General features: G+C 38.6%; 1 protein-coding gene across 10 annotated transcripts in view; it reads right to left on the reverse strand.

Moving 5' to 3' along the window:
• Window positions 1-2,174: 2,174 nt before the first annotated feature.
• Window positions 2,175-24,509, reverse strand: part of CD44 (CD44 molecule (Indian blood group)) — a 92,299-nt gene continuing 69,964 nt past the window's right edge. For 8 of the 10 annotated variants that reach the window (XM_006014653.2, XM_014516891.2, XM_025209783.1 and 5 more), the window contains 9 exons: window positions 24,076-24,243; window positions 21,912-22,085; window positions 20,820-20,987; window positions 19,340-19,522; window positions 18,268-18,435; window positions 15,827-16,000; window positions 11,165-11,287; window positions 10,342-10,420; window positions 2,175-6,622 (listed from right to left, as the gene is read on the reverse strand). In XM_006014653.2, coding sequence (XP_006014715.1) covers window positions 6,409-6,622; window positions 10,342-10,420; window positions 11,165-11,287; window positions 15,827-16,000; window positions 18,268-18,435; window positions 19,340-19,522; window positions 20,820-20,987; window positions 21,912-22,085; window positions 24,076-24,243 — 1,451 coding nt within the window. In that variant the 3' untranslated portion in view covers window positions 2,175-6,408. The remainder of the gene's footprint in view (window positions 6,623-10,341; window positions 10,421-11,164; window positions 11,288-15,826; window positions 16,001-18,267; window positions 18,436-19,339; window positions 19,523-20,819; window positions 20,988-21,911; window positions 22,086-24,075; window positions 24,244-24,509) is intronic. The other 2 variants (XM_006014654.2, XM_006014655.2) reach the window with 2 other exon arrangements.

Here is a 24,509-nt window from a genome sequence, read left to right on the forward strand (position 1 = left end):
TTCTTATTGAGTTGTTACTTTAATTTTAACATTGGATTTTTTTTCTGCTTCTTTTGCTCCTAACCAGCAGTTGAAACCAAGGGTGTTTAAATCAAGCTATCCAATCCCTGTAATGGAGAGTTTTCAAATATAGGCAAAGGGGATTCAATCACCACATCTCAAAAATCTTTGGCAGCATTTCTATATCAAAAGTGTTACTCTTCCTATAGGCAGGCACTATTATAATGTTGGTTCTCTGGCACCGTGCAGCTGAAAAGCAAAGGTAGAGCTTTCCTTTTTTTTCAAGACATAAGGCACTTAAATCCAAATGGCTTTCTTAAACCCACATACTATTAAAGGTACTTTTCAAAAACAGCTGCTTTCTAAAAAGGCATAGTTTGCAGAGTCTAGGCAATGTTTATACACACAAAGGTAAATTTTCATTCCATATTACATGGCAAATATTCTATAATTCCTCCTCAATAAGAGCAAAAAACAAATGAATCTAAAGCCTCTAAATGTTGCATAAAATGTAAAATATATTTGTACCAGAACATCTTAACATTGACGCTTCCAGAAACCCTGTCATATGCATGGGGAAGTACATCAGCAACAGGACCTTCGAACAGGCAAGTTAATGAAAGCAAAAGAACAATCTGAACATCATTATACAACTTTACTAAAGTTTCCCCTGTCTCTCCTTATCCTGAATAGTGAAAGCAATTTGTTCTCAACAGCAGAAATATGCTCTGGGTATATGCTGCTTCCCATCTGCCACAGTAAGAGCTAGAAAGAAATTGAGGGTGGGTTCACAAACAGTTTGCACACAGTAACAAAAGTTTCCCCTGGAAAGACTGATTCATGTTCTTTTTCTGAATTATAAAATGTTCAAGTCTCATTTGCAAATTCCCAGTGATGGTAAAGGAATTTACCCACCTAGTAGAACAAACATTGCACTCTTGCTGTATCACATCTCAGTTATATATCAAAAACTTCTTGCTGCTTTAAGCATTCTCAGTCCCTTTATAATCACATTGGGCTCTCATCCTCAAAACACCATTTCACAATACTTGCTTCACTTAAGTGAATGTGATTTTTGCCTTTGACTTCAGTGGAGAAATGAGTTCACCTTAGCTACTTCAGGTTCCAACACTTTATTTCCTACATCAGAAAGCTAATCACCACCTTGGTCTATCCAAAAGGCCTATATATTTTTTATCTAATTCTAAGATAAGACATCTAATTCAACCTAATTTCTTGCAACCAGAACAGTAAAGGCCACGAACAGCTTAATAAGGTAAAATAATAGCTCTTGACTTCAGCTATTGAATAGAGTAATTTCTCCCCAGGGTCCAATCTAACCCAAAACAACTCCCATAACTGCTGGCTCAGTGAAACACCCCAAGTCTCCTGGGTTTCACAGCTATGGATGCTGATTACAATTGTGAGAGGGAAACAGTTACTCTCTAGCAGCTATAGAACAGCTAATTAGAAGCTGCCCATAGTACTCTAACCAAGAGTGGAGCCTCTCTCTGTGGTCAGCTCCTTTACTAGGTGGTAATCAGTAGGGGTGTGCAAAGTGGGCCCTATTCAATTCGGATTCAGATTTGGGCCGAATCAGGGACAGTGATTCGATCCGTTGATTCAGATCACTGTCCCTGATTCAATTAATCTGAATCAGAATCTGAATATTCAATGCTGATTCACAGAATCAGGGATTCAGCCATAGACACAGCTTTAAATTCTTTTCTACATACCTTGAGGTACCAGACATGGCTCGTGTGGGGGGGGGCCCTCCATGTGCTTGGCAGCGAACCCAGAAGTGGACCGAAAGTACTTCCAGTCCACTTCCGGGTCTGCTCGGGAGCGCATTGGGGGCCCTCAGTACTCCCCCTGGCTCAGTGATCTGGGTGTAGGGGGACCCCAGGTGCCCCCCCAGACCCAGGAGGCACCAGTTGCCAAGCTAGAGGGGTGCGGGGGGGTCCCCAGACCCAGAAGTGGACCGAAAGTGCTTCTTGTCTGCTTCTGGGTCTGCTGCCGAGGGCACTGGGGAGTGCCCCGCATTTCTGTGGGACACTCCATGCGCCCCAGCATTACAGCATTCACTAGCCCCTGCTACCTAGAGGTATGTAGAAAAAAACATTTAACGCTGTCTCTATGTCTGAATCTCTGAATCTTTCCGAATCGATCTGGAGGGTTCCAATTCGATTTGGAGAAATTAAAGGGTCTCCTGATTCGATTCAGATTCGAAGATTTGGCCACCGAATCAGGCCAAATCTCCACTGAATTGAATCATAGACTGAAGCTTCTCACAGCGCTAGTAATCAGGCCCTGGTAATGATCTCTTTGGGAGATGAATCAGCATGCTCAAAGCTACTTAATGCAAGGACAAGTTTATATTACTCTTATATTACATACAGAAGATATCCCTGAGATGTGACAAAGCTCCCTAGAGCCTGTGGGAATTCAAAATTCTCCCTGACACTGTGGAAAGGATTTTTAAAGGATTTTAATATGAAGACTGTTAATGTAAGGTAACGCACCACCCTTCTCTCCTTTAAGCAAACTATTCTTTTTAAGATCATCAGAAAATATGGGGGAAGTCAATCAATCAGAATGGGTTAACACTCTTCTTAACCTTCTCACACTCAATATTCAACCTTCTCACACTCCTCTATACCTTCAATACGTTAATGAACAACTCCATGTAAGGACAATTTTCAATTATGCCTCTTTTTTTCAGTGCTGTTTGAGTAAATGGGACACCATAGGGATGTTCTTTGTTCATTTTGCTGAAGTAAACCAGTCTCATCATGCCTGCCCACTTCTCATGTGTGCACCAATGTAACTCAGGACCTCATCTGTCATACCAAATGTAAAGTCACTGAGGTGATACTAATAAAAACACTTGATTCTATGAGGTGCTGAGCTACCTCAACTGCCATACACTTCAACAGGAATCAGAAATAATCAGTGTCTACCTGGACTGAGCTCTAAGTGAGATGAGAAAAAGATCTCTTATTTAATATCTAGTAATGAGAAGTTACCCCTTTTGGGACTAGAATGTTGAGTTCTTTTCTAGTTTAAAAATACTTGGAAGGCCTACAAAATGCTTGTTAAGGATGCAACCATCACACAGCATTTCATTTTGGTCGGTGCTAGACTTTTCAACCAAGAAAATAGACAGATGGGTCATTGGTACCATAAAAACAACTAGCTTGCTAACTGGCATCATAATATTGATGCCATCCTATTTCTTTTCCTCTCAATTTAAAATCAAATTTATTTTTGGAAGCTTAATTTACAATATTTTTAGCAAGTATATGTCTGGTTACAGTATAGAAATTATAGATTTCATAGATTTCATAGACATTATGGCTGGAAGGTACCTCAGGAGATCATTGAGTCCAGCCCACCTACCCCAAAGGCAGGAAGTCAGCTGGGATCAAAGGATCCCAGCAAGATAAGCGTCCAAATGCCTCTTAAAGGAATCCAAAGAAGGTGTCTGCACCACCTCTAGAGGGAGCCTATTCCAGGCTGTGGGGGCTCGGACAGTAAAGACATTTTTCCTTATGTGCAACCTAAAATGGTCTTGGAGGAGTTTGTGACCATTGGTTCTTGTCATCCCTTGGGGCACTCTGGTGAACAGGCATTCCCCCAGGTCCCAATGCACAACCCTGATGTACTCATAGGCTGCCAACAGGTCACCCTTGAGCCTGAGCTTTTCCACGCTGAAAAGTCCCATGGCTCTCAGCCTCTCTTCATAAGGCTTATTTTCTCCTTATACGTTCTCCTTTCTAATTAATCTGTTAAATAAATATACAAATATATCAAGAGTGCTCTGAAAAAAAGCCTAACCTATCTAATAATAAAAAATCATCCCAGTACAAACACTTGTTATATTACATGCACAAAATGATAATCAAGGCTTGAAACTATAATGCAAATTAATTAATTGCACATATGTCACATGACATGATTTAGAAAGAATCATTGTAGCAGTATAAAAGAAGGCCATTGCTTTTGCATAAGAATTTAGGCATTACCTTATCTAAAGAACTCAGAAGGTGACAACCAGTATTGTCTATGCAATAACTACTGAATGTAAAATGGAGTAATCAACAGAAGACATGGCAGATACTCCACCCAACATCTACTTGGGTTGTAACATACCAAAGCCTGAACTTAGAAAGAACTATGCTTCGAGACAATGAGAGAACTACCCCCTTTCAGTAGTGGCCTGTTGAATTGGGGGTGAATAGGTCTTTTCCTGGGGCTCTGCACTCCAGTGAGTTATAGCCACTATGCCAGTTTAACTGTATCCTTCAAGAGATCATGCTGATTTAGAATTACTAATGGAAAGACTGTTTCAAAATACTATTGGAATGAAAAAAAAATCAATGCATGAAATAAACAGAAACATACAGCATATCTCAGTGATATAAGGGGTTATGAGAAGTGATGAGAAGACTGACCAAATCTGGTCCAAAAATGGACTAAATTTACTGATCATGTCAACAGCTGTAACTCCACTGACCTCAATGTGGTTGCACATATTCAGCCTATGAGCATCAACATATGGCAGTGTACAGATGATACATATCACTACACATGGAATCAGTACATGGCCTATGCACCACACAAGCCCTGCCCATGAGACTTAAGCAAGATTTGTGCTGGCCACTCTGTGTGGGGGTAAGTTTAACCCTTGCTGATATACCTAAGAATAGGAAGAAGGGTGCAGTATGTCATAAGCAAACATTTAGAGAATGGTTTGCAATAAAAAAAAAAAAAATCACAGCCACAGTAATTTGGCAGGTTGTGGTGCCAATAAAGCTTATTACCATAGTCAGAGCCAATATCCAAATTGTCTAATAATATCTTTACTGACAAAAGTTTCTTTAGAAAAAGAAATAGGACTATAGCTGAGCACTTTTAAGTGAAATAAGAGAGTTATAGCCAGTCAAAGCATAAAAATCCTAATTGGTTTTGTACCTGATGGTTGTTTTTGATTAATATTACTTTTGAGCACAATTCAGGAGCCATTCACTCCTTATATTTTTTTTCCTTGACAATGGTGGTGGGCACTGGCTATTAGTGGCAGTTGGACTGCACTGACTGTGTATTTGCACAAAGAGACATACTGTACTGCATGGCATCTTAGTTTAAAACAAATACTTTACATAAATGGACATACAAAGGGGAAAAAAAAAAAACATGTGGCAATGCAGCTGCAGCTATTCTATGTTGTTAGAGTTGTCTGCTTTCAGTTCCTTTGATCTTTTGGAGATTTCCAACTTCTTGTTCCAACAAGTGAACAATATTTCTTTTGGCATTTTTAATAAGCAGAATTAAAAAAAAAAGATGGATGAAGTGGAATTCAGAGTAGAAAAGAACATCACATAAATTTAATTTGGCTTTTAAAAATATCAGCAAGATGGTGCAACATGCAATAATTATGCCAAAAAACAAGCTGTGTGTTAGACTCAGCGCCTCAAAATAAAAACTGTGAACAGGGAAAAATACAGCCCTATTGCACAGGAAACAAAACACTGCCCATTTTCTTTGATCATTTCCTATTGCTGAATTTCTAAATGGGTGTTTCAGCTGGGGTTGCTGCATTTATTTATCATCCTAACAAACAAAGCGCATTAAAAAAACATACTGAAACTATGATCAATGGGGAAGAGCAATACAGCTTCAAAACTGAAGAAACTCCATAGATCGTTAAGATAAAAAAGTACAGAAGTTTATTATGTATCAACTCAAGTTTTCATGTCTTCATTTCCACCCCCACTTCCTAATAAGAATGATTGGCATTGCCTGTCCATGGATTTTTAGAAATGAAGAGATAAATAAGCTTTGGGGTCCTCTCATTACATATCATAAAATGCCACAGTTTCCCCCAAGCAACAGCAACTCCGGAATTCACCGACCAAACTTTTCAGGGCCACGAGGCAATTTTGAAGGATTCTAATGTTACAGAATCCTTTATAGGCCTTTTCCTTTAACCTTTTTTTCTCTAGATATTTCTTCCTCACTTATGCTTCTACCATGATAAATGTAATACCATAAATGCCTCTAAGTTGAAGTGACTACATATTTCCGTAGCTTCACTCAGTGAAGGTATTACAACTGGGGAAAACATCATATAAACTTCCATCCCTCATAACACACAACAGAAGATGAACATCCTCCTGGTAGGAACTGGAATCTGCAAGATTTATGCATGGCTCAGGGGCTTAGTTAAGAAAGCAATGTCAATTTTATAACTTGGACATGATTTTTTAAAATGTAAAAAGAAGCAGGAAATTTATGCTTAATTATGCTCAAAAGAGATCAGTAGCACAGTGCATCTGTGGGTTCCAGTCCCAGTTCCATAAGAATTTGACTTCCCCAACTCTTGATCTATAAGATGGCCCACCATTATTACACCCCAGTCTTCATGTCAGCCTCTTGATTTTGTGTTTCGTCAGAGGTCAGGAATTCATCATATTGTCCCGTTCGGTCATTTGACTGTTCTTTATGCACCAAATGCACCATTTCTTGAGACTTGCTGGCTTCTCCATTCAGTCCACCTATCTTCTTGTCCTCCACTGCCCCTTTGCCATTGTTAATCACTAGTTTCTTCTTCTGTCCACATCTAGCAAAAAAATAAAGACAAATAGAGATTATGGTATTAGGAAGTACAAAACACTGACTGCATATTTTTGGAAAGTGTTTACAGGAAGCAAAGAACTTGAATCTGCCAATGGAGACATATGCAATGCAGTAGGTAAGGCTGCGAAAGGTAAAGGTTTCTCAGGGGCGAGTTATAAAGGCTCTTATCATTGCCCTTTTTCTCCTTATATGAACTTAAATGGAAGCCCAGCGCTTTCAAGCATATCATCCTTCATGTATAGCTAATTTATTACTAGAGAGAGAGAGATGGAACTAAACAAAATCTGGCCCTCGGCTTGAATTCCTAAAATTCTTAAACTTTCAAAACGTCTGTAAATTTGGGTTAAGGCCCATCTCTAGTAATCCAAGAGGACTGCTTAATTTTTCTGTCTAGTCTGCCAGGACTGAACCAAGTGAACAACTTAGGGTTATAACTCTACTGTCAACATTCAGATCATTAAAACAGTATAAGATGGAAAATAATTGTGCTGTGGTGGTACAGTAATAAAGCTATCTATGCAGATCTATTACCAGTCTAGGATGCCCCATCACACTAATTCAGCTTTTTGGCTCTGTTGCATTGAGGAGGTGACCTTCCACCTCTGTACAGCCAAATATAGATCATTAAAATGGACAAAGAATATTCCTTAAATAGCTACTGTGTTTGTGCAGATGTACTTTAAAATGTTTCCTGCTTTGCTTAAGCAAATTCTGTCTGAATTACTAATTTGGCAGTTAAATAGTTTTGCTACTATCCCTTGGAATCAAGCATATTTTGTGTTAGCAGACTGACATATGACAGCTGTTTTAGCCAAAGTGACCGCCAGTAAAGCTGCCTTGTCTCAATCCACCATGTTTACTTCATGTAGCATAATGGAACAAATCTTGTCCTGATTTACACAAAAGAACAAGAGCGAGAATACTGTACAGTAAGTAATTCACACAGCTTAGAAGACAGAACAGAACTTCTCTGCAACACAGTTCCCAAACTGTGCTGTGTTTTTCCAGAATTGTGAGGGGAAGGTCTTAAAAAGATGAACATTTTGCAAGAAGCTATGTAGATTGGAAGGCAGATTTCTCACGTTATGAAAAAAATCCTTGTGGAGTGCTGAAAGTCATGCAGGGCCATGGCCTACAGATTTTTAAACATATAACTCAATCAAGAACTGGGAAAAAAGGAAAAACTGAAGTAATACAACCAAGCTATTTGGCACCCACCAAAAAGATTACATTGTTTGGTTGGGATTTCTAGACCGTCTTGTAGTACACTGGCCTTACAACTAGAAAGACTAAGCCTACTGAGCACAGACTCAAAGATTTAAATGTCATACTACCAGATTAAAGATTTCTCATGAAAACTGGATTCGGTAGGGCCTGGATTCCCAGGCCCATTCTACCTGGCTCATACAAGAGGAGAACTGGAAAATTGTATGCTTGGTTTATTTAAAAAGTCATGCCACTGTTGGGAAACCTCACAACCTAACTAGCCACTTATGGGTGAAATCCTTCTTAATTCTACATATATCTAGAATTCCACACACATACATATATGTGTGCGTGTACACATTTTGCTTACAGCACCCTCAGTTTACTTATTTTGTTTCTTATCAACAATCTAACAACAAAGCTGCTGTGATGAAGTCATAAATGATTAGTTTAATGAAACTAAGATTCCACAACATATATCCTCTGGCACATATAATATAATAAATTCTCTGGTATGTTAATGATGCAGCATGAATTGCACTAAATAGTTAAAAATCAACTGGCACTTCTCAAAGCAGATGAGCAAAAATTAATTCTTGATTTAACAACCCACTTTCTCCAGTACCTGTACTTGTTCTCTTGGGGCCTGAGTGGCAACAGAGTAGAACACGATCAGGCCTCTAACTTCTCACTTCATAAAATTCTCCTTCCAGTCATTAGTACATACTAGGGTCTAATTCACATGTACCTAGGCACAGGCACAGATATAACCCAATGCTGTATGTGTCATTTAACTCCAGTCAAAAATATGTTTTCAATTAACAAGATGTAATCCATAATTTATAGCTTCCAGATTGCTTCATTTCTGGTCAGTCACTATCTGCATTTAATCATAACTGGTTCTGTTTGTCTGTTTCTATGGTGATCTGGGAGCAAAAAAAGCAGGCTTGACTTTAATAAACATAGCAAAGTGACAAATGAATCAATAAACCATAACGTTCACACTAATTCCCGGATCACTTAACAAGAGGGATGTAATTCATATTTTAGAGAATGACAGTTAACATGAATATAGTCATATGGACAGGAGCTGGTGGAAATCAGGATATCTTTGTTTATCTCGGTATATCAGCTGAGGCTCTGGCCCTTGGACTGCAGCCTCCATTCATCCATTTTGGATACTGATATGCCAGAAAAGCCTGCTATAGAGAAGGAAGATTCTTTCCCTCAACTTTAATTTCCACTAGTCTCCTACAGGTGAAGTCACGTGCCAATGGCCTTCCTGATCTTATCACCTGTCCATTAAATAGATCACCCTTTTGGGGGCATACTAGCCCCCCTGTTAGAGACGAGGTAATATCTTTCCAGCAACTATAAAGCTCAGTATAAACTAGGGTTTATACCTCAGGGTTTGCCCTGGATGTCAGCTCTGCTTGTTACATCACTACCTAGCTCTTTCACAGACTTCCTTCACCTTTCTCAGTTTCACCAGGTCTGAAGCCTCACAGTGTTGTTACAAAGATATTTGGATTAATGTTTATAAAGCAGCTTGAGATCCTCATACAGAACATGGTGCAGAAAGGGAAGCTTCAGCAACAATGATTTTTGTTGACACTGTCAAACAATTTCTAGAGTATTAAAACTTTCCTCTTCATTTTTCTTTCCACCAATCTTAAATCAAAGGTCAAAACTGCAGCTCACTTCAGCCAAAGCCAAAAATACCCTCCTCTTCTTCCTCCCCTTAATCTTTTACTCAGTTCTATACATCAACTCAAAGTCTTTCCCACCATCTCTCATGGGCTTCACAGTAGGCTCCTTTTATAGTCTGCAGAAAGGGATGGTGACCTGATTCTCCACAGCTGATCCTCACAGTCCTGCTGCTTGCAGGTCCCTCCCTACATTACTGACAACTGTGATCCTTCCTCTATCTAGAGGGAGCAGGTGAATCTTATCTCTGCATCCTTCTGGATGGAAACTATAGAGAGACTACCACAAATAGTAGTTGTACTCTTTTAGGTAATATACTACCACATGGTGGAATGTTACTTAATTAATCTGGTGGCTACCTTGTCAGTGTTTCTGCCCATCTCTGTGTAACATATTTCATTGAGCTCAGAGGGAACAGCAGCAGGCCATTAGCATATAATAGGTAGAGACAGGTTTTTCCTTCTCTCCATGTGCAACTTCATTTTTTGTCAGTGAGCAAATGAAGACCTGAGGACCCACTCACTAATTTCATGTGGCTTCTCATGAGTATCCAGGTTCACCTACACAGAGCTCAAGGCAGAACTGGGGCATCAGATAAAAACTGTTTATCCAAAAAAGAAGGGATACACTATTTACTGAGGATCATTATGGTAGGAGTTTTTCTCTGTTGTACAGCCACAGTATGTATGTTATGAAGCTCCCAGGAATCCTCAGATTCACAGCAGTAAAGGCAGGAAAGCAATATGTTCCAAAGCAATGATGACCAAAGATACAAAGGGACTTCCTTACCTTCTCCGACTGTTGACAGCAATGCAGACTGCAAGAATCAATATCAGAGCCACAAGAGCAGCAACTATGATCAGCCATTCTGTGGGTAGAATTGAGGAATAATATGGCCACTTTAATTTAGCCTTAACTTTTTTGTTTTGCATGATGGTACTTTTACATTCATTCACACTTCTCCCAATGACAGATCTTTTCTAATATAAAAAAATGAAAGGGTATAGACAGACCTAGCAATTACACTCGTATCAAATGACATTAGTAAAACATGCTATGATGCACCTGTTACATATCCATGCTCCTATAGAGATACAAGTGTACTAAAAGTGTTGTAACTCTATCCCTATTCATTCAGGGTTAAACTTATAGTGATTTAACTCCAGTGTGTCCCTTTAGGAGCATCCAGACATAACAGTTTCATTGAAACAGCTGCAAATGCTGCCTAGCAAGAACTTTTCCTCTCCTTTTAAAGCAGTTGCATCTGTCCAGAGCTTTAGTTTGTTTTCAAAACTACCTGTCATGTGCTCCCATGCGAAGTACTGTGATTTTAAATATTTTTATGGAAGCACTTGAATTTTCATTATTTTGTGCATGATATAATGGGGATACTGTAGTCAAGCAATAGTTCCTAGAGTCCTATTTTCACTATTGCAAATGTCCCATGTGTTCCAATACATGTTTGTTAAAGTTTAGGAAAGATGGCAATCGAAAATAATCACACATTGGCAGTAATAAATAAATATTATACATTTCTGTAATAAATATTTCAGTCCCTTATTTTTATTATTCTGTGCTCAGGATCTCAAAGACAATGACTTCAGAAACCAACCTGGTATCTTTGCTGATCTTGGTTGTGAAATTATTACTGTTGTTGTGGTCTGTCCGGGAAAAGAAGTTGTATCCGTATCTCCTATGTGTGATCCTCTGCGGCCAAATCTATTAGATGTAGAGCCTAGAAAAAAATCCATCTATTATGCACAACAAATTAGAAATACATTGAATAACTAAGCACTGACTTGTCCATTTAGAATTAAATATGCATAACTACAAAGCTCAGGTATGTTTTTGGAAAGAAGGAATTTAAACTGCAAAATGTGTGCTAAAGTAATATAAAAAAACATTATGCAGACCCTACCTCATAAAAGTACTTTCCCATTTGGTTCAAGTAAGAGTAGCTTTGGTTCTATGAACCACATGATTAAGTTTCTCCATGACATTCACTGACATGTTTTTGGTAGATTTCATTTTTGATCATTCTATACTGTAATGGCTTAAATGCAATGAGAGATGGTTTTAAAATTTTCAAGAAAAATGAAAAAATGAATTGATAAATTTGTTGCCAGGAAGATTTCTGAGGTCCAAAGTGGAATGTCTGGTCAATCCCAAAGAGAAAAAGAAAGACCAAAGGAAACCTTCACTTTTTAGATCTGCAAATGGCCATTTCATCATAAGTCCATTATATAAGGATAGTTTCTTTTTTTGAAGGGTTTTATTTTCTAATGCAGAACAAAATCAAATTTCAAAACCTTAACATTTTTCATGAAACAGATTTTTGCTTTCTGGTCAGCATTAAATGTGATAGCCACTTCATGAACTGGGCTCTTAAACATCAGGATGTGATTCCTAATGGAGATAAGGTTTTCTGTATCCTTGCATGTAAATCTCTCTGTCTTTATGTCACCTAATGTACCCATGGCAACTTTTTTCTGATCTTATCAAAGGTCAGAATTAATGACTCACTGGGACTCAGTCATTAATCAGCTAGGTGGTATACTGTTGAATGAAGTATATATGCTCTTCAGTGAAGCCAGGCAGGCTGCATTTTCAGCAGTTTCAGACTCATCTGTTTGGTGAGCTGGAGAACTGCTGGATGGACCTTGCTTCCAGCTAAAGGTCTGAGGGTGATTTTCATGGTTTCATGAATCAGGCAAATGGCAGTATACTGGCCACCCTATGTGTATAACATGTGCCATATCACCATTTTGAATTGTCCTTGGTTAGCTAAAGCAGCGTGTAAGGGCACAAACAACATGTGGCAATGTGAACTGACCACATGACAGAGACAAGGCCAAAGGATGAGGTTGTGGAGGAGGTGTTCTTTTGTGCAAAACTGGACCATTATCAACTCAGTTTTCTTAGTTTTATGAAAAGTGGTTCTTTCAGACATTACATGACACTATTTGGCTGTTGATATAGTTCAAATCTGCAGAAGTGGCAGGTCTCAGAAGCAAAAGCCCTGAGAGACATATAAAACCATTAGGTTGGGAGGTAGCATTAAGTCTGCAGTCCAGACTTACCCCAAGTCTGTCCTATTTCTCATAAACCAGCACTCAACTGGGCCATGCCACAATCAACTTTATTCTTAATGAAAGTAACATCTCTGGCCTCCTCTATTCTGCAGAGACAGTTAGCCATGTTCATCTGAAGGCAAGTAACAGGCAGGATAGATTTGCACTTTATACACTAACCAAAGTAGATTATATATATAATTATATACATGTGTGCACATATATAGCACACATCCATGTGCTGAAACTCACTTTATCAGATGCTGGAGTTTCAGCCTATGAAAGTTGTGCTATACTGTACATATATCTACTTCAGTTAATCTATAAGGTGTAAATCTACTCTACTGTCCTCTATCTGCATGTTAGTACCAATTCCAGTCAAGATAAAATTTAGCCAATAAAATTATCTTTGTGCCCTATTAAATAGATCATGTCATTCCCTTCTCCTTTCCCAGCCCCCATTTTCAAATCCACCACATGCTTCACTGAAATTTCTTTTCCTTGCTCTTCAAGGTGCTTCATAACTTCTCTGTGGCCAGAATCATTGACCTCACTCCCTAATGATAGCTGCCAAATGCAAAAACTAGGCAGCATATTTTTCTACTGTTGAATTCAGCCACAAAGCAGTTTGAAAATTGTCCAGAAACTCATTGACTGATGCGCTGCTTCATGCTACCCCACAGGAAATTCATAGCTCAACACTGATGGCTGAGCACTGAAATTAGCAGCTGGGAGATTTCATTTAGTCTCCAAAAACACATACATATAATAGTATGTTAACCTTAACAAAGGTTAACATACTATTATATTGGCTTATGTACCACACAGACTTGAAGGGATTTTGTGACGGATACTTGTAATGTTTTCCAGGAGGGAAGGCAACACAATTCTCCATCCATAAAGCCCCGAGGAACTCAATGGTTATTTATTGCTCAGTAAATATTTACCAAAGATTTTGGCTGTACTATTACCAACACTTAAAACATTCACAATGCCCAGGATTAATGGGTCCAAAAGTGGATTTGGGGGTGGGGGTGGTGGTCCTAGAGCTTCTGTGATATTCATCTTATAGCAATGTTTTACTATTCCTTTCTTATGAGACTTTTGCATTTGTATTTTTTCAATGCACTGTTTCACTTTCCTGCTAACGTCTTTTGGGCAAAAGATCAGTCATTTTTATGATGTCAGCTCACAGCTGTACATAACTGTAGAGAAAAAGCAGACAAAAGCAGGCGACACAGATGACTGAGCAAAGAGTTTCCTCAGAATAGACCTTCAAATATGTTCTATTATTATGTGAAGCAATCTTTCTTTTTCATTCAATTCATGATACATAGGACACATCTTGCAAATAAAAGACCCCCCAAGGTAGAAGCCGATTCCCCATGGTAATACACTTGAAACCCACTCTTCTGCTATGATACAACCATTACTAAGAAAAAGATGGACTTATTTTTTCAAGCCTCCCCACCAACTTTTTATAGGGCCTTGTTGACATCATGACATTGACACTGCAAAACAGCTGTTCATCTTGAAAATGACCTCCCCTCTGTCTTTTTACAGGTTGTACACATTCAGAAAAGCAGTTTAATTATATCTTCTACCTAGGGTCTGATATCTGAATAGTACATTAGGAAGTCAGGCAGAACAGGGAACTAGAAAATAAGAGACATGAGTGAGTTACATACTGAATCATTATAAATAGTTAACGAAGTATCATTTATATAATATGTTTATATTAAATTTATATTTATGGTGTCTCTTTTAAAGATCTTGCCCTTTCAAGGTTTATTTTGTTTTTGTTTATTGCATTGCATTGCATGTGGTTTTTTTTTCATTAAAATCTGAATAAGACTGACAACCAGTTCTGATCTTATTTATGCCAAGACAAATTAAGAGTGACCCAAGTCAATGTAGTAACACTTGAGTTAAAACTGTTGTGAAAGGATAATCAAACCCAGTATGTTTAAAGTTTCCCAGCTAGACACCATGGGCCAAAAGGTCGGGCACCACTACTATAGAAGCAATCTACTTCAATCAAGTAGTTGATTGAAGTAGACTGATTCAGGCTCTTTTGAAAATCAAATTAAATAGGAGTTTATTAGAGGCAAATTCTGACTCTCTTTAATTTTAATGTTTTATAGACTCTCTTGTAACAAATTGTTGTGAAGGATGCTGTATGTATACATTTTCATATTCCTTGTTACATGCAAAAAATAACCACAGATTGGCTGTGAATTAGATTCAGTGAGACATGACTCCATTGACTTCCACAAAGTTGACAGCAGAGAATTTGGCTGAGTATATGTGAAAAGAAATAACATTTAGAAAAATCCTAGTCTTTGGGTTGATAATTTATATGGAAAGTACCTTCGGTTCTAAGGGAAAGTCCCTAATTTCCGCCCAAAATATTGTTTTCATGTCGCAACATGGTTGTGTTCATGGATATGATCCATGTATGTCATTATTTTTTCATGTTCTCATGTCCAAAACAAGCTTTTAAAACAGAAGCTGCTGACAGTTGTAAAGCTTGTTACCTCTAAGTATACAGAGAGGGAACTAATTAAAAACAGGTTACCCAACAACAAACATTACAAAGGGAAAAATGTTAGAGTGGACTAGCTTCCTTGATATGCTCACAGTATAAGGATAGAGAAAAAAGAGATAGATGAATGTCATTTTGTTAGTTTTCAAAACAGCTATTGTTTGAAGGTGAATAAAATGAACTGAGTAGAAAGGTAAAATAAGAAAGCACAAAGATGGTATTAGCCTCTCAAAAAAGTATAGTAGCTAATATTTACCATACTGTCTGTGCCACCAAAGGCAGACAAAAGTAATTGTAATCATGTCTTATAATATATGCATTTGTCTGATGTTTTTGAAAAGATGCCTAGAATTGCTGAAAAGAAGAAATGCTACTAAAGTCTTGCCAAAAGAATTCTTAAAAACACTAATTTTAAATCATCTCACTCATAATAAATTAAAGAAGAGCTAACTAAATACTTTCTTGCCATGTACCTTGGTAAGAAGTTATTGTATTGCTAACCAAACCAAACCAAACCAAACCAAACCAAACCATGCTTGCACTGTGTTGAGCACAACTTTCCTCCCAAAATTTGATAAATGTAGGTATACAAGTACGGCCCAAGACAATCAGGAAAAATCAAGGAGTAGGGTAAATGATTGAAAGCTGTTATTCTTACTGGTAGCTGGAGGAGTGGGTTTTCTGCCAGGATCTCTTTCAATTTCAGGAAAAAGATTAGGTATCACAGCAGGCCTTGTATTCTTTGTGGGATATGTGTCTTCCTTATCCCTTCCAGGTGTCAATGGCTCTTGGGTTGAAGCTTCATATTTGGAACCATCAGTGGAATCCACAACTGTTACAATTATGTTTGAAGCAATTTTAAACTTAACATCTAAAGAACTACCACTCACATTTTTTTCCTTCCTTGTTTATAGAACAGACAGATATCTTTCAAATGTTGGTAACATTACAGCAAAACAGGAAAGGTTTTTCCGTTTTCTTTCACATTTGCATTGTTATTTCAACTTTTTAGGCAACACCCTCCTGCTGATTCTCAGGGTACTGGTGTCAGCCAGAAGACAAGTAATAGTTACAATGGACCCAGAAGAATAGCCATCAAAAGAGCAGGAAGCAGTAACCCTGTAGCTCAGGACTGATGACAGATGCTACACATTGGAATGACATCTACAAATAGGGAAATTATTTCCTATATTGATATTTCAGTGATTCATTTAGTAACAGAATTTCCCTGATACTCTTAAGAACTAGTTTTAGTGGATGAAAGGTACATAAATAAAAGAGCATAAGAAAAGTTGGACTGAAAAATTCCAAATATTGCAATTATTGTTAAATTTCCTTTCCCTCATTATTCAAATGGTGCTCTAAAGAGGTTGCTACTAAGCCATGGGCATCAGCTATCCAAACCCTGCTGCTACACCTTACCAAAAACATGACCCCTACACCATGTTTACATTCCTTATTTGCAAGTGTACTAAATCATACTTGGTATCACACCAAAAGTAGACGGAATGAAGAAATCAGAGTTAGCCATCACCTCTACACCCAGAGTAAAGATCATCAACCAAACAGGTTTTATTAAAGAACTTCTTCTCCAACTTTATCAGCAATCAACATCTAATATGCAGTCCAGAGAGGCAATATTGGAAAGCTTCACGATTCCAATATAGAGAAATAGAAAGAGAATAATGAGAAGAGGTATTAATAAAATGCCCAGGATTACCTGGGATTTACAGGTCCAAACCATTTAAAGTTATTATAAAATATTTAATTTTGCAACTGTTTAGACGTTCAACATTCACATTTGTAAGTGACTTGGCAAATCAGCCAAAACATATATGGCCACATTATGATACAAGTCAATGTTGTTTAAGAGCATTTTATGCAATATTTTTCAATCTACCAACCAGAAAAGGAATATGAGAAAAATCTAAAAGAACCAACTCTTCCAAAAGTCAATAAAACACCAAAGTGAGGAATTATACCCCTACTGAAAAAAAAAAGATTCTGAGCAGCTGATTTCCTGATACCTGCTATAGTGACATCAGTTTCACATGAGATTATTAAAATGCTGCCATATCAAAGACCACCAAAAGAAAAGGGAGCAGCAACCACTTGACCTTAAAATTCAGAAAAGATCACAGATCAAAGATCACACTGGAACCCCATGCAACAAATAGGGCAACGGTTTTCTCTTCTAGATTTCACTGAATCATTTTTGTGATTGATCTTGGGTGATGGCCTTCAGAACATGCTTTGATGGCATAGAAGGCACACACAATTTAAAGATGTTATGATGAATTTGAAGGGAGAATTTCATGTCGAATGGATTAAGGATGAGTAACGAGGACAAACAAGAAGAAAAACTAATTGAAAACATCACTGCTGCTCCAGACTTATGCCTCAGTGGTGATCCTATGATAGAAGGAATGCAAAAACCAGCAAATAAGTTTGCCACCAGGAAGCCGTGAAGTCAGTAAGCAACCCAAGAAGCAGGCCTCAATAAAGAAGTTATCATGCAACACTATAGGCAATAAGTATCTAGGACATAGTGCAAGAAGCAAACTTAGAAGACTACATTGCACTATTACCCAGGAAAAGTGAGAGTAGAATAAAGGACAATTGTTAAAAAGTTTATTATTACATAGGCATCAGATTCAAGCCCCACAAGGTTATTATGCAGTTACTTATAGCCTGTTTAGCAGTCCAAGGATAACATTTGCAGTTGACTGTTCCAGGCCAATAAAATATTATTGGGGTCCAGATTATGTATAAATAAGGCTTCTTGATAACATTCTATTTCTAATAGTGTCAATAAAGCAAGACAGGGGGAAAAAAAGAGAACAATCCAAACAAATAACATAAAGAAGTCAAGGAAACACCAAGCAAACCTAATTTCCCAAATAAAAAATAGATAATCTCAGTATGTGATGTTCTGAAGTCTGCTGTAGTGATATCAGCTTGACATGGATGACAAAAATCTTTCAGAAGATTTTAAAACTATTCTTACAATGTACTAGCTAAGATAAAACTAGCCCAATCCAAAAAAAAAAAAAAAGAAAGAGAAGAAATAACAATAAGGTTCCTTATTCTTACAGGTACCTGTGTGAGAGGTGTCATTTTTATGATCTCTATCCTTTGGAGGAGTAACTCCAGGTAGCGCAACATCTTTGGAGGTAGCTGTAGAATACTCGTTTCCATTGCCCCATTCAGGGGGAATATTATGCCAAACAGACTCTTGGGTTGAGGCTTCAGGTCTGGAGGTCACAGCTGTTCAACGATGATGAAGCAATTGGGAGCTTAGTAACTGCAAAGCCACTAGACACCTTATTCTTGTTATTAATTCCCCTCCCTCTCCCAATACCTGGCCTTGCCCATTAACATCTCTGCAGGCTCTAGAACACAAGAGGAGAAAGGCAGAGAGAGCCTTTTCATCAGATTTACAGCAACACTGGCTGACGCAGATGATTAATTTACTCTGGGGCTTAACCTGTCCTCTCTGATTATGGATATGGAAGCAGGAAGGGGGAAAGCAATGTACCAGCTTCCATTTGAAACTCAAGTTTCTCTGAATCCCTGAGTTCAAGTCGGTGAAACAGTCGGAACAGCTCTCAAACAGCAGCACACTTCACTGGACCTACACAACCAGATCACACCACATGGTGATAAGAAATGGAAGTCTTAGGTTCCTGGCAATGCAGGAAAAATTCATGGCATTTAGGAGTCACTGGGCTAGGACTGTACTCACAGGGTAACCTGACCAAAGAGGGCATGTCAATTTTCTTTGGCTTAAGTGAATCCCTATCTGCCTCAGAATAAAAATAGCATGATAGCAAAAGATTTATCAATTACTATAATGCGTGGAGCCACAAATCATTATGCTTGGGAATCCTGTTTACCACTATTCAACCACTTCTTCTCACAATAAAGCAAAAAGGCAGAGGAAAGGCCCATAAGAATAACCCATGGTCTTCCTTCTCCTCCTTCAATAAAGTAATGGAAAAGTTAATGGAGACAGGATTTTTTTCTTTAGCTGATTCCATGCAATGAGGTCTAAATGAGGCTTAGTAGCAAGATATTGAAATACATCTAATAGTAAAAGAAGCCAAATTCAGAAGAAATAATGTCTCATTTCACACAGGGTGGTGAAATGACCACAGTCCATTATTCTTACTGGTACCCATATGAGAAGATTCACTTCCTTCTTCATTTCCATTTGATGGAGCAGTTTCATGTGACACATGCTCCCTCGAAGTACTACTGGAAGGTTTGGCCTCAGGTCCCCATCCTGGTTTATGAGCTGGTGTCAGAGAATCTTGGGTTGTGTCCTCAGGTTTGGCATCAGTGAAGAAAACCGCTGTTGCGATGATGGTTGAATGAAGGTGAATTAAATATCTGCAGAACCATCATGCCACCTATAATTCTTTCACCCTTAATTCTTCTGTTTACATTTCACTATTATCTTTTACAACATTTCAACTGTTTTTAGAGCATAAAATGTGGGAAAAGGAAGGAAGGGCTTTTTGTGCTCTTTCACACTATTCAAGGTTTCTCAATTCCTTAAGCAACACTTTTTTTGCTGATTTCAGGCTATGGCATTATTGAGAAGAGTCCAAGTGACAATGCCCACAGAAGAAAGACCAAAAGAGAAGAAAGAAGAAGCTACTTGATTCGAAAACTCAGAAGAGATCAGAGCTATGGTGCTTCAGAATCACTTCCAACGGCAATGATTTTTCCTTTGAGATTTCATCAAATCAATTTTGCAACGTACATGATAGCCTTTAAAACATGCTTGGGTGATATGGGACGCATACACAATATGGAAGTTGTAATGAATTGGAATGGAGAATTTCACATCAATTGCAACATTTCCATCCCTCATTGTGCAAACAGTACTCTAAAATAAAAAAAGTTTGCAGGTGAGATATGGGGACAAAGCAAGGGAAAAGAGTCCTCAATGCTGCACCAGACTAACATTCTCTAATTGCAAGTACACAAAAACATAAACTCAGTGGTGATCGTATGATAGTTAGCAGGAATAAAGGAATCAGAAAGCGAGTTTACCATCACCCAGATGTACACCTTACATACAGATCAGCAAACAACCCAAGACCCTTATTAAAGAAGTCATCATGCAATAAGCATCTAATACAGAGTACAGAGAGGCAAACTAGAAAACTACATCATACCAATTCCAAGAAATAGAGTATCAAGAGCGGTGATAGTTAAAACGCTTATTAGTACCAAGGGAAACTCAGATTCAAATGCTACAAGGTTATTATGAAACAGTCTACTTGGGACCTATTTAGAAGTCCATGCTCCACATTTGCAGGTGCCCAGTCCAATCAAATTAACTTACAATTTAACTTAAATAAATGTAATCCAGTAACACAGGGTAAAAATAAGAAAAAATTCAAGCAAATAACTCCCAAACACTGAGGAAACAGCAAAAGAAACAACATTTATCAACTAAAAAAAAATTTAAATCCCGGAATAGCTTGTTTCCTAAGACACAGTGAAACCAACTCAGTGAGACGGATGAAAATTTATCAAGAGGTTTTCAACTTACTGTAACTGTGACATAGCTCAAATAAAGTATTAAAAACATCCTATCCAGAAGGAAAAACATCACAGTTCATTATTCTTACAGGTACCTGTATGAGAGGTGTCATTGTTATGATCTCTTTCTCTTGGAGGAGTAACTCGAGGTAGCGCAACATCCTTGGGGGTAGTTGTAGAATACTCATTTCCATTGCCCCACTCAGGGGGAATAGCATGCCAAACAGGGTCCTGGGTTGAAGCTTCAGGTGTGGAAGTCACAGCTGTTACAGTGATAATGAAGCAACTGGGAGCTCAATAACTGTAAAGCCACTAGACACCTTATTCTTTCCATTAGATTTTTTTTTCCCCACCCACACACCTGGCATTTTCTTCACCATACCTTGGTAAAAAGGCCAAGCAGCACAAATTAATACTACCTTTGTCACAGCCACAAGCTTTGGGCATTTGGGATGCAAGAAGAGGCATGGATGTCTGTTTTCTTGACCTTTGTGATACGACAGAAGGTATTATCCTTTTCCACCCTCAGGTTTCTCTCAGTCCCTGAACCCAAGTCAATGGAACCAGCCAGAATAGCTCTCACACAACAGCATGCTTAACTGAACCTACTCAGCCTACTCAGATCACACCACCATTAAGGCATCATGACAAGAAATGGAAGGCTTAGGTTCTTGGCAATGCAGGAGAAAGTCATGGCATTTAGGAACCACTGGGTTAGGACTGCTGTACTTGCAGGGCAACTTGACAATTGAGGGCATGTGGGATGTCTTTGGTTTAAGTGAATCCCTGGCTGCCTCAGAATAACAATAGCATGATAGCAAAAGATTTATCAATTGAATATAATGCTTGGACCCACAAATAATTATACTTGGGAATCTTGTTTACCACTGTTCAACCACTTCTTCGCAGTATAAAGCAAAAAGGCAGAAGAAAAGCCCATAATTGTATCCTCTCCACCATCCTTCCATGTCCAAAAAGAAAAAAGGAATGGAAAAGTTAATGGAGACAGGAATTTTTTCTTTAGCTGATTCCATGCAATGAGATCTAACTGAAGCTTAGTAGCAAGATGTTGAAATAGGTCTAATAGCAAAAGAAGCCGTATTCAGAAGAAATAATGTCTCATTTCACACAAGGTGGCGAAATGATCAGTCCATTATTTTTCCTGGTACCCGTATGAGAAGATTCACCTCCTTCTTTTTTTCCATTTGGTGGAGTAGTTTCATGTGATACATTCTTCCTCGAAGTACTAATGGGATGTTTGGCCTCAGGTCCCCTTCCTGGCTTATGAGCTGGTGTCGGGGAATCTTGTGTTGAGCTTTCATCAGTGGAGACAACATCTTTTATGATGATGGTTGAGTTTACTGTATATGTAATATTTGTAAAATTACCACCTACAATATGTTCATCCTCAGTTCTTCTTTCAACATTTGCTCATCATCTTTTACAACACTTCCACCATATTTAAAGTAGAATGAGAGAAAAAAGGGGACTCTTTCTTTTAATTTATACAGCTTTTGTGGGGTTTTTTCATGTTTTTAACCCATACTTGCTCAGGGGTCTGGAGTAGAGACAGCGGGCAGAAAGGAAAGAGTATGAAAAAAGCAGGTTGCAGCAATGCTTTGACCTTGTAGCTTAAGAGTGATCAGAGATGGAATATACTGGCACCATATACAACAACCATGGTAATGATTTCACTTTTGAGATTTTATTAATTGAGATTTCATTGTGCTTTCATTATGTCAACACTGATTTACATAGTGGCATTCTTTAGAACATGACGCAGTGCCGTGAAAAGGCATGTATATCGTAAGAGACTACGATCAATTAGAATAGAGCTGTGGTTCTCAACCAGTGTTCTTGGGTACCTGGAGTGCTGGGATCCTCCTCTCATAGGTGCTATGGCAGTGGCCAGGTAAAACTGTCCCATGTGGCAAGCTTGGCTGTAGCCCTTTCTGATCTGGTCCCTTCCACCTACATGCCTGTTTCCAGGAGGAGCATAGGAGAGGCTAGACTGGGAAGAGCTACCCAGCACTAGGCAGCTCCTGCCTGCTTTAGACTGATCACAGCCCTAATGCAGCAGCACTGTGCACACATGCCACAGCCCTTCCCAAGATGGCTGTGCAGTAGTCTCGTGGACCAAATGTATCTGGAGACAGCAGAACCTGGTTGTGAAGCACAGAGGTAAGTGGAGGCAGCACCAACAGTGGTTCTTAACTGGGAATGCCGCTACATTTTAGAAAGCGGTGGAGCGGTGCCCTGACCTTGGAAAGATTGAGCCCCACTGGAATTGAGAATTCATGATATTCATGATACTACAATTACTGTGAAACCCTCTGTCCTCATTAGCCAAAAAGCACTCTTGTATGAAGTGATTGCTGCTGAGCTACCAGGACATACAGTCAGAAATTCTCAGTGAAAAATACCACCACTCACCAGATTTACATTTCTTAATTGCAAGCACACCAAGGTTAGTCGGAATAAAGGAGCTAGTAAATGAGTTTGCCACCACCAAGCTATCCACCTTGCAAAATGACCAGCATACAGCCCAATAAGCATGCCTTACTAAAGAACTAGCTGACAACATTACAGTGATAAGCATCTAATACAAAGTCAAGAGAGGGAAAATTGGAAAACTCCATCACACCAGTACTCAGAGACTGACAAAGTAGTGAAAACAGCCGTTGTTATAATATCTAGTAGAACCTATTCAAATCATACAAAGTTATGAATTAACTTGAGAACTATCCACTAAATACATTTGCAATTTACCAGTCACACCAAATAAAAGATTAGTGGCAAAATTAAGATATAAACCAGGGGCAGGAAATTATTTTGGGCAGAGGGCTGCTTACTGAGTTTTGGCAAGCCATTAAGGGCTGCATGACAGGCAGCCCAGGGCAGATTAATATTCATTTTCTAAATTTTTTAGGGGCCCCATGGGCCGGATAAAATGGCCTGGCAGGCCGCATCCAGCCCTCGGGCCGCATTTTGCCCACCCCTAATATAAACCAAGCCTTTTCTTACAGCATTGTATCTGTAATAAGTATTAACCCAGAAACAAAGAGGGGAAAAACAAGGGGAAAAAAATCTTAATAATGCCCCTGACAAAAGTCAGAAAACATCAAAACAAACAATTCCATAATATGGAACAAATTTCTGTTACACTGATTTCCTATAACCAGAGGTTGTGACATCAGGTTGGCACATATTGCTATAATTCACCAGAAGATTTTTAACCTATTGTAGAAGAATCACTAACATAAAGAACTGAAGTCATCCCAAACATAACAGAGAAGTAATAACAATACTGAGCAACAATAATGAACAATAGTTCATTATTCTTACAGGTACCTGTGTGAGAAGTGTCATTTTTATGATCCCTTTCCCTTGGAGGAATAATTCCAGGTAGAACACCATCCTTGGGGGTAGTTGTGGAATACTCATTTCCAGTTCCCCGTTCAGGGGGAATACCATGCCAAAGCGACCCTTGGGTTGAGGCTTCAGGTTTGGAGGTCACATCTGTTACAATGATGATGAAGCAATTTGGAGCTTAATAACTGTAAAGCTGCTAGCCACCTCATTCTCATCATTTGTTTTTTTCTATCTATACCTGTCCTTTTCCAGTTAACGTTTTGCAGAGGTCTTTAATCATGACAGCATGTTCCACTTCAGCATGGGCTTTCTCAGCTGTTTAGTCAACTCTACCTGAAAACTGGGGATTAACACATTTTCTAGGAGTATCTAGGTAGAAGTGGGAAGGGGGAAAGCAGCAATACGCACTTTCT

The sequence above is a fragment of the Alligator sinensis genome, unplaced genomic scaffold (assembly GCF_000455745.1).
Source record: "Alligator sinensis unplaced genomic scaffold, ASM45574v1 scaffold442_1, whole genome shotgun sequence".
Taxonomy (NCBI): Eukaryota; Metazoa; Chordata; order Crocodylia; family Alligatoridae; genus Alligator; species Alligator sinensis.